Source organism: Drosophila subobscura, chromosome U (assembly GCF_008121235.1).
Source record: "Drosophila subobscura isolate 14011-0131.10 chromosome U, UCBerk_Dsub_1.0, whole genome shotgun sequence".
NCBI classification, from domain to species: Eukaryota; Metazoa; Arthropoda; class Insecta; order Diptera; family Drosophilidae; genus Drosophila; species Drosophila subobscura.
In genome coordinates this window covers 7,491,675-7,503,669 of record NC_048534.1, presented here as the reverse complement: position 1 = coordinate 7,503,669, position 11,995 = coordinate 7,491,675, and the positions used below count along the sequence as shown (strand labels likewise).

General features: G+C 41.3%; 1 protein-coding gene across 1 annotated transcript in view; it reads left to right on the top strand.

Annotated features, from left to right (window-relative positions):
* The first annotated feature begins 3,026 nt into the window (after positions 1-3,026).
* LOC117900601 overlaps positions 3,027-11,995 on the top strand; it is a 59,971-nt gene continuing 51,002 nt past the window's right edge. The window contains exons 1-4 of the mRNA XM_034811013.1: positions 3,027-3,928; positions 10,047-10,154; positions 10,747-10,838; positions 11,763-11,992. Of these exons, the coding sequence (XP_034666904.1) occupies positions 3,168-3,928; positions 10,047-10,154; positions 10,747-10,838; positions 11,763-11,992 (1,191 nt within the window). The 5' untranslated portion in view covers positions 3,027-3,167. The remainder of the gene's footprint in view (positions 3,929-10,046; positions 10,155-10,746; positions 10,839-11,762; positions 11,993-11,995) is intronic.

Below are 11,995 nucleotides of genomic sequence, written 5' to 3'. Positions count from 1 at the left end.
TTAATTATTCCACACAATTTCAATAAATCATCAAATTTACGTTATATATTTTCTGTGTGTTTTTCAAACTGTATATTTAACGTCTGTAAAGGGAAGAGCACCAAGCACTTATTTAGTTTTTTTACTCTTTCAATGTCAAACCCGAAAGAGCAGCAAACTATTAGTTTGTAGATGGCACAATAAAGCACAAAGCATCTAAACATTGGCTTATCAACTGGCCCAAAACAAAAGGAAATTCGCTCCTGCTTTGTATCTGATAAATTTGTTTGAAGAAGAAAAGTTTCAAAGTGAAAGAAAAAGTACTGGTCAATCGTCAACCCGCGCTGCTTTAATTGCTGCTGAGAGAGAGAGAGAGAGAGAGAGAGAGAGAGAGAGAGAGAGAGAGAGAGCGAGCGAGCGAGTTGCTGCCAATTTTCTCTGTTTTTGTTCATTCCTCCGACGCGGCTGTCTCTCTGCTCGGCTCTCAGTTTGTTCAGCGATGAATCAGTATGCTTGCTGGCCTTTTATCGCACTTCTCTTATCGTTTAAAATGCTTAATTGTTTTCTATTTATGCGGGGGTTTTCATTGTTTGTTTAAAAGCTCTGGATCAAATGCCTTGAACGATCTCGGCCCAAAGCGAAAAGGAAGCAGCGCCGGGCGTTTGCATTGTTCTGCTGGAATTACAGACTCACTGCAAATGAGAGCTGTTTCTGCTCTAACTTTTATTCGCTTCAATATTTATGCACCACTTGAGTATTCTGTTATTTCATATTCTAGTATTCCAAATCAAAAAGGAACAGTTTCACTTCACTTTTCGAGCTGTAATTTGATTCGTCGAGAGGCGAACAACAACACGAGAGAGGCCGATTCGAAGTGATTCGCAATTGTCGCAAGTCACGAGTCACTCATTTATATTAATTTATTGACATTTCGCTGGCTCTTATCAGCTCGGACTTTTTCTTGCTGTTAGTTTTCACTTGCTTCAATGATTTCTTCATTGCATTGAATGAAGTTATAGCTGAATTGTGTTTGGGCTTGAATTTCGGCTAATTGAACGAACAAGGTCTAGCGATAAGCTTTCGGTTTTTGGGGTAAAGTTTGGTCGTTGGTTTTCAGCTCTGCCCAGCGATAGGCTTTTTATGGTAATCTCACAAGTACAGAACGTATTTCCAGGAACTCAAACCTTTATTTGATTCAATAACACCAGCTGTATGCTGTTTGTCTTTAGAACACTCCAATTTTTCCACAAAATATTTGAGAATATGTCAGGCAAATCTTATTGATTAGATATCGATGCCAGGCAATCGAAGAGGTTGGATATATGCGTTGATTTTTATTACTTTATATAAATTGAAAGTATTCCGAACTCGGGAGACTTTCATTGAATTCTCACTGTTTGATTTTTATTATCACTCTTCTTTTTGGCTCTACTTTTTCAACGAAACACTTGAGCGAAACACGCAGACTGGTCATGTATCAGGCTGTATCTTTGAATAATTAACAAGCGACTTGAAAACTCAGAGGGAACTCAGTTGGGTCAGTTATTTTACAGCATGTGTCATAAATGGCTTCGCACCATGCTTTTTGGAGTTCTGAATCACTTAATTCCCAAACCTCAAGGCTGCTCAAAGCGTTGCGGCGAAAAAAAAAGAGCTTTTATTGCGGCCCCGATCCGATCCGATGCGTACACTTTTCCGCCCGTACACCTGCCGCTGTGGAAGCTGATAACTCGACTAATTTAATGTGGACAATTTAAATTGGCAATTTGCCCGACGAGGTAACGCCGGGCCGCAGCCAACGCCAGCGTCAGCGTAGCCACAGAACGGCAGCGACAACAGCAACGGCAACGGCAACGGCAACGGCTGACTAGCTTTATGTTTATCGGTTTATCAGTTGAAGTGCCTGCCTAGTGCTCTTATCTATGGAGAAGTGTTGGGCATGCCAGGCAGGCGTCATTGTTAAACGCGAGACGTTCGCTTTTAGCCCAGAAAGCAGGGGCGCGACGTTCAAGTGTTGCCAAAAGCAGGAGGATATTTATACAAAATAAATGTAGCAAGTTGATTGAGACATAATGTAATGAAGTATCTTGTAATGTTTATGAAAGTTTTCTCAATGTAAATCTTATTTTTCTCGCTTTAAAATGTTTAACTAAAGCAATTTCCATGGCTCTCTCTCTCTCCCTCGATTCTCTTGTTGGTGACGCCTTAAAGTATGCTTTAGGCTCGCGAAAAATGTGTTTCCACCCTTGTAATTCCCAAATGTCCGTTTCTGCAGGAAGCTACATTTACAGAACTCACAGAGATTGCCCAACATATACATAAATAATTGATGTGTGCTTAAGAGCCACATTGCAAAAGGATTTGGCACTTTACATTTTGATTGGGTATTGAGTTATTTATGTGCTACACATCTACATTTATATATTGATAGTCATAATGTGTACATATGCGATTAGGACAGGCTAATTATCGTCATGTTTGCATTTGCTTCTGAGCTTCGCGCACATTTATCTGGGGCTGATAAGATTAAAGCTGTGCATAGCCGATTCGCTTTAGATAAAGATAGTTCCAAAGCCACTTGAAAACATATCTTAATCATTATGTTATGGTAAACCCGAACTGATTCAGGACATCTAAGATGAGAGCTAAAAAACGGGCGCAGTTCAGAGCTTAAAAACCCAGCTACGAAATACGGGAAAACAATTTGAAAGGCGTGCAAGTGAGTACGGGAACGAGTACGAGTGGGAGTACTTTTGGTGTGTTTTGTTTTATGACCGTCCACGTTTCACGACACCCATGAAGCCATGATTGATGTGCTAGAGCTTCCACGCGAGCCACGCCATTTGAAGCCGCCGCTTTTAGTGGATTTTCAAATTGCTTTTTTCACGCTGACAGAATATGGGTCGGGTCTGCCAGCATCCTGCAGCCAGCAGCCAGCAGCCAGGCGGCAGTTATTCAAATGCAAACGACAGCTGTCCAAATGGGTTTAACTAAAAATTTGACTTGATCTTTCCTTCTCTTTTTTCTCCTTCCAACTTGCAGTTGAAAAAGCGGCCCAGATGTCAATGAGCAGCAGGCAAAAACTATAACTGGCACGCATGTCCTTATTGCAAAGCATGGAAAATGGTAGCTCCTGCGAGCTGAAATACATTGAAACGAGGTGCAAGGGACAACAAAAGGACAAGTAAATGTCGCTGCTGAACAAACAGGCTGTAGGGCTATCAACGATGGTATTGCTGGCGATGCTGCTGCCAGTGGCACCTCAGCACAAAATGGAAGACAAACACAATCAGCCGAATGCCCGCCACAACATGGATCAAAAGTTTTCGCTGCCCGCCGTACCGCTGCCACCGCCTCCGCCGCCTTTCTCGGCGGCCAAGCACAACTTTTCCCTGAACGCCTTTGCGGGCGACCAGCAGCGAACTCCCTCACGCCTAACTGGAGCTGGAGCCATCAATGGCAGCAGCTCCGGGTGCGGAGGTGTGCTCAAGGCGAGGAGCGGCATCATTCAAACGCCCAACTTTCCGCTTCGCTTCGCCACGCCAATCGAATGCGTCTGGATAATCGACGCCTCCGATCTGCCCATATCTCAGGCCAAGGAAAACGTATCCATAGTCGTGTATCTCACACAACTCTACGTGCTGAGCGGCCTCAAGCTCACCGAGTACATGTATTACTCGGATGACTTCAAGGTGCCAGCACATCGCGTTTTCACCTTAACCGAAGACGAGGTAACGCAGGTTTCCTGGGTGCAGTTCCACAGCCAGTACTTGGAGATACGATTCACCATGGCCACCTTGGACGGAACTCACTTGCGGGCACTCGATCGCTTGCTGGATGTCTACGGCTTCAACATCACCTACGAGGTGCAGCACGAGGTGAAGGAAACGCAGTGCAATACGCTCCAATGCCGCTTCCTGGGAAATTGCTATGCCAGCGCGGACTATGGGTAGGTTTTAGTTTTAATTATTGACTATATTTTCTATTCATACGCTTAATGGTAAGAGGACACAGAGGTTACACTCGACACAGATAGCAATTATGGTAAATGGAGCCAAAAAATAACCCGAAAGGTAGCGGTTGAAGCTGCCAACTGCTTGCACATCAATCTCTTTTCCTTTTGTCTTTCCTCTGCAAAAGTTGTTGAAATGTTTCGGCTTTGCATTTTTGTTTTGGGTTCTCGATTGAAGGCTTCCAACAACCTAACCCACGTGGGAGCCATACATTTGTAATGTTTCAATGAGTGGAGCTGCTGGTACTCCTGCCGCCCACCTCCTGCTGAAATCCCCAGCGTGGAGACCCGGACAGGAGCCAAAACAATATAAAGCATCGCCATTTAAAAAACAAAAAACATATTCAAAGAGTGTAAAAAGCGAACAGAAGAGTCAAAAGAAAAGCTGGAAAGCGTGATGCATTTGCTCTGACAGAATTCAGGTAAACGGGTTTTATGGATAAGCTTTGCAATTGAGCTTGACGTGTGGTGGTAAGCGTGAGGAGCTTCTGGAATATGTACTCCCATTCCAGGCTAAATCGGGGACAGATTGTTCTGCTGTTTGATTACTTGAACAGGTGCTTTCTGTTCCGGATTCATGAAAGACATGTGAATATACAAAAACGACATAAAACTCCCTTTAAAAAATATAATTGAAGCACTTTGAAAGCATTTAACACCGAATTAGCACTGAGCACAACAATGACCCCCCAAAAAATCAAACTACAAAAAACTTTTGTCTGGCATTTGGTGCAACACAAAGCAAAAGCAAACGTTGCCACTTCACTTCCACTTAACATAATTATAATTAATTGGTAGGCCATTCGATCAGCTAATTGATTATTAATATCAATGCCCAAATCAAAGCAAATTGTGCTGCTACAAGGGAGAATTAATACAAAAGTGACAGCTGAACTTTCTTTGTGTCTGAACTGTGAGTGTTTCGGAGTGTTTCGGACCTTTCATCACAGTGCCCCGTTCGTCTAAAATAAATAATTTCGCGCCAGACACGTAGCGGGCCGTAACTTAATTACCAACTAGAGGCAAATAAGGGCCGCCTCCTCACCATTCTCTGTCTACGTGCGTTAGATAAGCAAAGTAGTAAACACAGCAGGAACCTTCGAGCAGGGATGCAAAAATTACTTTCGAGTGAAGAAGGCGATAACAGCGACGAGTCCTGAATCCTACTACTGAATCCTACCTTCAACAAAATCTTTGCTTTGCTTTTTATACCCGGTACTCGAAGAGTAAATAGGGTATATTGTATTTGTGCACATAACGGTTGTATGTAACGCACAGAAGGAAACGTTTCCGACCCCATAAAGTATATATATTCTTGATCAGCATCAATAGCCGAGTCTCTGTCTGTCTGTCTGTCTGTCCGTCTGTCCGTCTGTCCGTCCTGATGAGCGCCTAGTACTCAGAGACTATAAGAGCTAGAGCCACAAAATTTTGCATCCAGACTTCTGTATGCTCACACTGTTACAAGTGTATTTCAAAAATGAGCCACAGCCCCCTTCCGCCTCCGCAAAAGGGCGAAAACCTCCCAAATCTACAATTTTGAAGATAGCAGAAAACTAAAAACGCCATTCCGTAGGGAATGACCATATCTATCAGATCACCAAATTGGGATACGATTGGATCATTATTATAGCCACAATGAAGAAATTAATTTGCAGTAGCCAAACCCACCCCGTCCCGCAGCATTCACAATCTGCTTCGCGCTGTTTATGGCCTGGCCCCTGACACGTCACTGCCTCTGCCTCTGCCGCTGCCTCTGCCGCTTCCTCTGCCGCTGACTCTGCCGCGACTCTGCAGTGTGTGTCTATAGGGGAGGGTGGCGAGCTAAAGGAGCGTGTTGGCGTGAGTAGTGTTGTTGATGTAGATGACAGATGAAGAAAAAATGTAAAATTGGACAAATAACCGCTAAAGTGCAGATGTAGTACTGAGTGCCGGGTATAAAAGTTGTGACGCGTAAGACGCGTCTCACACGTCCCTTCTCGTTATTTGTTGAAAGTAGCAGCAGCGAGTTAACAGCGAACTGTTGCTAACAGCCGAAGCTCGCTCCCGCGCTCTCTTTCTTTCCAGGCGCTCGCGAGCTGGCGGGCAGCCAGCCGCTAAGCTAAGATCATGAAGCAACTATACAAGGAGGTCTCGTCGGCAAAAATAAGCAGAACGTGCGAGTGAAAAGTGCGAGTGGAAGGGCTCTCTCGCTGTAAGTGTGAGGGCAACGACAATGGAGTGTGCTGATTAACCATTTGAAAATAAGCAGAAGTAGCGAGTAACTCTGCCACCGACGAGACCTCCTTATATAGTTTCTTCATGCCTAAGATCAGTATTCTACCCACCCCCGTACATTCCGGTACACGTGAGTCAACATACACATTCGATTCTACATACATATGTACATACATACCACATTACACTCTTCATAGATACATACATAATCACAAAGAATTCTACACCCGCGCAGTTCGAGTGCTTAATAAATCATCTGTACATATCATCTTTTCTTTAAACTGAAAAAAGGCAACCAGAAACAATAAAGCATAAACAATTCGCCAGACTCAGCCAGAATGAAGTCTGCTCTTGTCATTCCCTTTTCATTCCTTTTTTTCCATTCCACTTTGATGACGTTTGCATTTCTACATGAATTGTAATGCTTTTATTTGTTGCATGCATGAAAATCTGTTGCGCCTCACCGCAAAACTCCAGATAGCCGTAACCAATTTATATTTTTAAATACTTTTTCGTTTGGGCATTCAATTTGGTTTTCTTTGCTTTTTTAAGGGCCCAAGTTTATATGTTTATTAAGAGAAGCCAAATTGAAAAAGTTGTGTACTTTGAGGGTCATTACAAAGTTCCATATTGATCTGATTTAATAATTTAAACTTTGTGCAGAAATCTGTAGAACAGATGCGAGCCTTTTGCTCTTTGGATTGCCTGCCACAACATTTTGAGTGTGTGGAAAGGCAGGCTCCCATCCAACTGATTGGCAACCCTTTTAAAGACCAGCACAGTTATCGGTAAACAAGGGGAAGCAGCACCAGCAACGGCAATGACATCCACTCAGAATTAGGCCACTTTCAAGCGGCAAATTGTGTGTGCCGCCCCATGCCACAGCAGAAGGGATGGGAGGAGTGGGAGTGGGACATGTCCAGCAATCAATGTGCGTTGCCCATGGCTCTGGATCTGCGTCTGATACAGCTTTAATAACAAAAAGGCGAAGCAACAAAAAAAAGCCAGCACCAAATGAGATCAGGGCTCAGTGACCAAAACCAACGAAAAGGCAAAGGACGCAGGAGGTGGAGTATATCGATGCCACCGCTGTATGTACATATGTACATAAATATGTACATATTTACATATGTGCAGCTCGCCACATGGTATCCGTGTCAGTGTCATTCTGGATTCGCTTGCCTGCGCCTCGTGCATTGTTTGTCAGGTCCAAACATTTTCATATGCCCAAAGTCGAGAAAAGGGACACAAGGACTACAGGCGGAGCCATATTGCAATTAAGCTCGGTTTGGCCTCAAATTTGGAACATTGGTCTCATTTCTGGGTCAGATCATCTCTTCAAAAATTCGCCTCAATGAAAACTTTTAATTTTCCTGAATTACTTGGGCACATGCGACGTGTACGCACCTCAGATTAACAAGAAAAGTTTCAACTTATGTACATACATATTTAAATATGTAAATGTAGGTATGTACATACATACATACTTATAAAAATTCTCGATATTGACACAGATGTGCCAAATATTTAATGCCTGAATGACAAGAAAAATACCAGGGTATACACAAAGGTTTAATTAAATGATTAAATTTGAAGTGATAAAAAAAAAGCATTTAAAAGTGTTCAAAAATAATTTGTACACAGAAAAGGAAGCACTAAACATTTCCTGCATTCAACAATCCCTACACCTTCTGTCACCTTTACACTTAGGATACACATCAAATACAATTTTATTGCATTATTTGAAAGGGTGAAAAAGTAATTGCCAGCATTTAGATGTTACTTCTTCAAACCGATTCCCTTTACCGTCACACAACAATTTATTGTAACTTTATTTCATTTTAGCAGATTTGAACAGATATTGCCATGCGAATGAATGTACATTTTATATGTATGTACAAATGTATGTACACGCTTGTGTAAAGCTTTATGAATGCTGCTTTCCATATTTTTCTGTCCATGCACTTTGGCTTTGAGTCAAAATTCTTCTAAAGTGCAGTTGTAGCTGCTGCCCAACTAAGTACAAACTTATCCCATTCTGCACTGGAGCGCTGTGCATCAACTCTTTCTTCGTTATCGATGCGAGAATGTAGAAAATGTTGGCGAGGGATATGACATAGTAGCCAGGACAGACGACAGTCGTATGGGTTTGCTTTTTGGGTTAGCCAAAAGCAGTCAAGCATATCATATTGTGTGCTCTGTCAGCAGTTCTCGAGTGGAGTCCTATAAAATAGTCGCAGATTTTTGGCAAGCGGTTTTAATTGTTCGAATTTCAAATTTGAATAAATTTAATTCAATTTTAAGTTGGAGTCGAAATGCAGTCCAAACAATTCCTTCTCTCCGAGAACTATGAAAATCTGCCGTAGGTATTAACTTTTAATTTTTAATAAAAAAAGGGCATTAAAAATAGAATGCTGTGCGCCAAATATTTTGTGTGCGAAAAAACTGGGGGAGTGCACATGTCGCAAAATATACAGAAAAGCGCGAGAAAAAATCCTAGAAAAAGCGGAGAGCCAGCAACACGAATGAAGCCAGCCAGCAGCTGCAGGTGATTTTCAATGATATATAAAAAATGCAAAGCCTGTTTCAATGACAGCAGGGAGGAAAGGAAATCCTTTACGAACTCATGTCGATAACTTTAAAATAAAGCATTCTGTCGAACAGCTAATGCATGGGAATATAATACATTTCCGTAGCAGAGGGCAGAGCAAGCAGTGCAAGTGATGCCGGGCAGTGGGCTGCTTGGACTTGTAAGCTGCACAGATGTCCGAACACAGAGGCAATTAATTTCCGCAATACAATAGCACCAACTCGTTCGTGCAAGCCGTCACACTCAACACAGATGTAAGAGCAAGGCCAGTGTATTAGGTAAATATTATGGCGGACTCTCCCGCATCCAAGCAATACATTTCCATTTGCATAAATGTTAAATGACTTCATTCCGAGAAAATGTAAAGATATGTACACATGCATTGTGTATGCATTTTGGTTGAACGGAACTGTTTATAAACCAAAAATTACACAATAAAACCTCAAATAATTCGACTGAACAAATAAAAATAAAAGTATGTTTTGTGACATGAAAAATGTTCTCGCCACTTTTTGTTATCTGCTGTGGCCCGGCCGTTCGCTTTTTTTTTTTCTTTCTGCCTAAGCGGATATTTATGACGATTTGGCCACTTTTATTAATGGTTCGATTTGTTCACAATATTACAGATAGAATGCGACAGATGTTACTAATAGTTACTAATAGCAGATCAATTAGAATGATTTTCTCGTTAAATTCGAATTTAGTTGAACCAAAAGAGAACAATCTTTACGATTATCTTAATGACTATTAAGAAAAAAAATGTAGCATATTAAATGCGAAAAGTTTGGAGATAAATAAGTATTTGTTATTATTGAAAGTCTTCAAAGATTTGTACCCGCCAAATTATCCAAAACTTTTCATAAAGTGTTTCTTGCAATCTTGATTTGTGTCTTTGAGTTGTCTTGCCCTAAATAATGTAGTAAAATTAAAAAAAAGTTAAGTAGTTTGACCCCAATATCTGTGGTTGATGTTTGTTGATTTGTTTTGAAGATGAGTTTGAAATAACTACATATGAATGCAGCAAAATACAACTTTTATGAGTCATAATCAGGACAGCCCATCACTTGTGGTCAGGCACAGACGCAAAATCAGAGATACATATGTACATATGTACATACATATAAATGTACATAAATGTGTGTGCTGGGCTGACAGCTCCGCAGCGCAGTTTAACAGCTTTGACCAGAGGGGCCAACACAAATAGTAACGGAACCGTGCTCACAACTCCCGTTTTACATTTATTTGCAGTTCGTATGGTTGCGCCTGTTTTCCAGGCTTCAGCGGCAGCGATTGTGGCCACGGTCCGTTATGCCAAGACATCCACACAAATGTGTGCCAAAACGGTGGAACCTGCAAGTAAGTAAATATGTATGTACATATACATATGTTACACCACACAAGTACTTTAGTGTATTTATTTTTGTATACACCATATGAAACTATTTCAGTTCAATTTGTTTGTTGCGCATAAAAAAGCAATAGAATCAATATAATATAACTGCAAAACAAACATACTTATTATGTACATAATGGAATGGCTTACAGCAGATCGGAACTAGAAGAAATACACCGAATGCATTGTATAATTTCATCGTGGTCCGCTGTAGAGAGAACCATTTACTTTTCCAACTCGCTCACTCGGCTTTCAGAGAGTAGCGCTAAAGTGAAGAGAAACTTGCAGAAGGATCGAAAGAGAGCAGGTGTGGTGATGATGTCACCTTATTTGTAAGGAGAGAGAGAGAGAGAGAGCGTTCCCGTTTCGCTGCTTTTTTTGCACAGCATTTTGTTAACAGTTACAGTACGCAAGAGACGCGATGTAATTTTCTTTGTTTTTTTATTTGCTGAATGGACCGTAATAAGAAGGCATACAGAAATGCAAACATACATTTATATTTGTGTATATAGATTATGTTGGCACTTAGACACCTTTTTGTATCGTCACTTTTAGGCACATCGGCGATGCGGCCATAACTTGCCACTGTCCAGTGGGGTACAAAGGGACCAGATGTGAAATACCCGAAATAAAAAGGACAACGCAGGGTAAGTGCAAAAATAAATGTTAATGTGACATGTATTTACATATAAACATAATAGGCGCCAGTGCAGAAAAGTGGTGCAGATCATTTCAAAGAGCAAAGTTGTTAGAGTGGAAAAATGTAATTAGGGAAATGATTATTATTAAGAATGTACTCAATGCCAGCTGAGGTACCAATGCTATGCACATACACACATACATACAAATGTACAATGGAATGAAGAGACATCCAAGCGGAGGGTGCGGTCGTCGCTCTCCCCTCTGGAAGCGCCTCTCGAACCATTTAATCGACAAGTGCGTGACAACATAATAACAATTTATAACAACTGCAACTGAAAGCAGTGAAAGAGAAACAAGGGGGGCCATGAAAAACCTCAGGTTGTCACTGGATGGTATCCTTGCCAATTTTCATGTCGTTGCTGCAGGCAAAGCAGTAAAAATCCATGTCACTTGCACAGAAAACAAGACCACCCAACAATGTTGAAGCTTAAATTCCTGAAAATTCCAGCAAAGTGGAGCTAAAAGAGAATACTTGGGAGTCTTCATCGGCATTTTGCAAATGTGAGATATTATGAATCATAATTAAATTAGCATTCTACAAAACCTGCAAAAGTTCCTCTGAAAAGCCAAAGTTGAAAACTAGCAAGTTTCCGTAAATGAAAAATTTCAATTTAATCGATTTCGAATCTCAGGTATGAAATAAAATGAATGGGCAGAAGCAACTGGCACCAAGTGCATGCCAAGAACATTCTTCGAATTATATTCACCTGACTTTGGGACTTTTATACAGCTTCTACAGACTCCCATACCGTTCTCTTTTGTGGTAGCCAGCTGGTAGTTACTTACAGTTAGCAAAGGATTCCCTTTATAACATTTTTGTGACATTTTTCTGGCAACAACTATCAAATATTTTTGCATTTCCTTTCTAGGTTGCACTATTAATGCGAGCTCCATCGATTGTCATCAGGCCTGCGACTTTGACAATTACAACGGAGCTACTTCCAGTTCCAGTCAGAGTTACTCGGTACTGAGAAGTAACCCCAATTTAGCACGAAGCGGAAAAACTCGTTACGAAGTGACGATGAGACTTGGTGCAAATCTAACGGGATACTATCGATATGCTGAAAGGGAGCAGCTATCGGGTGTGATGGAAAGACAGGTG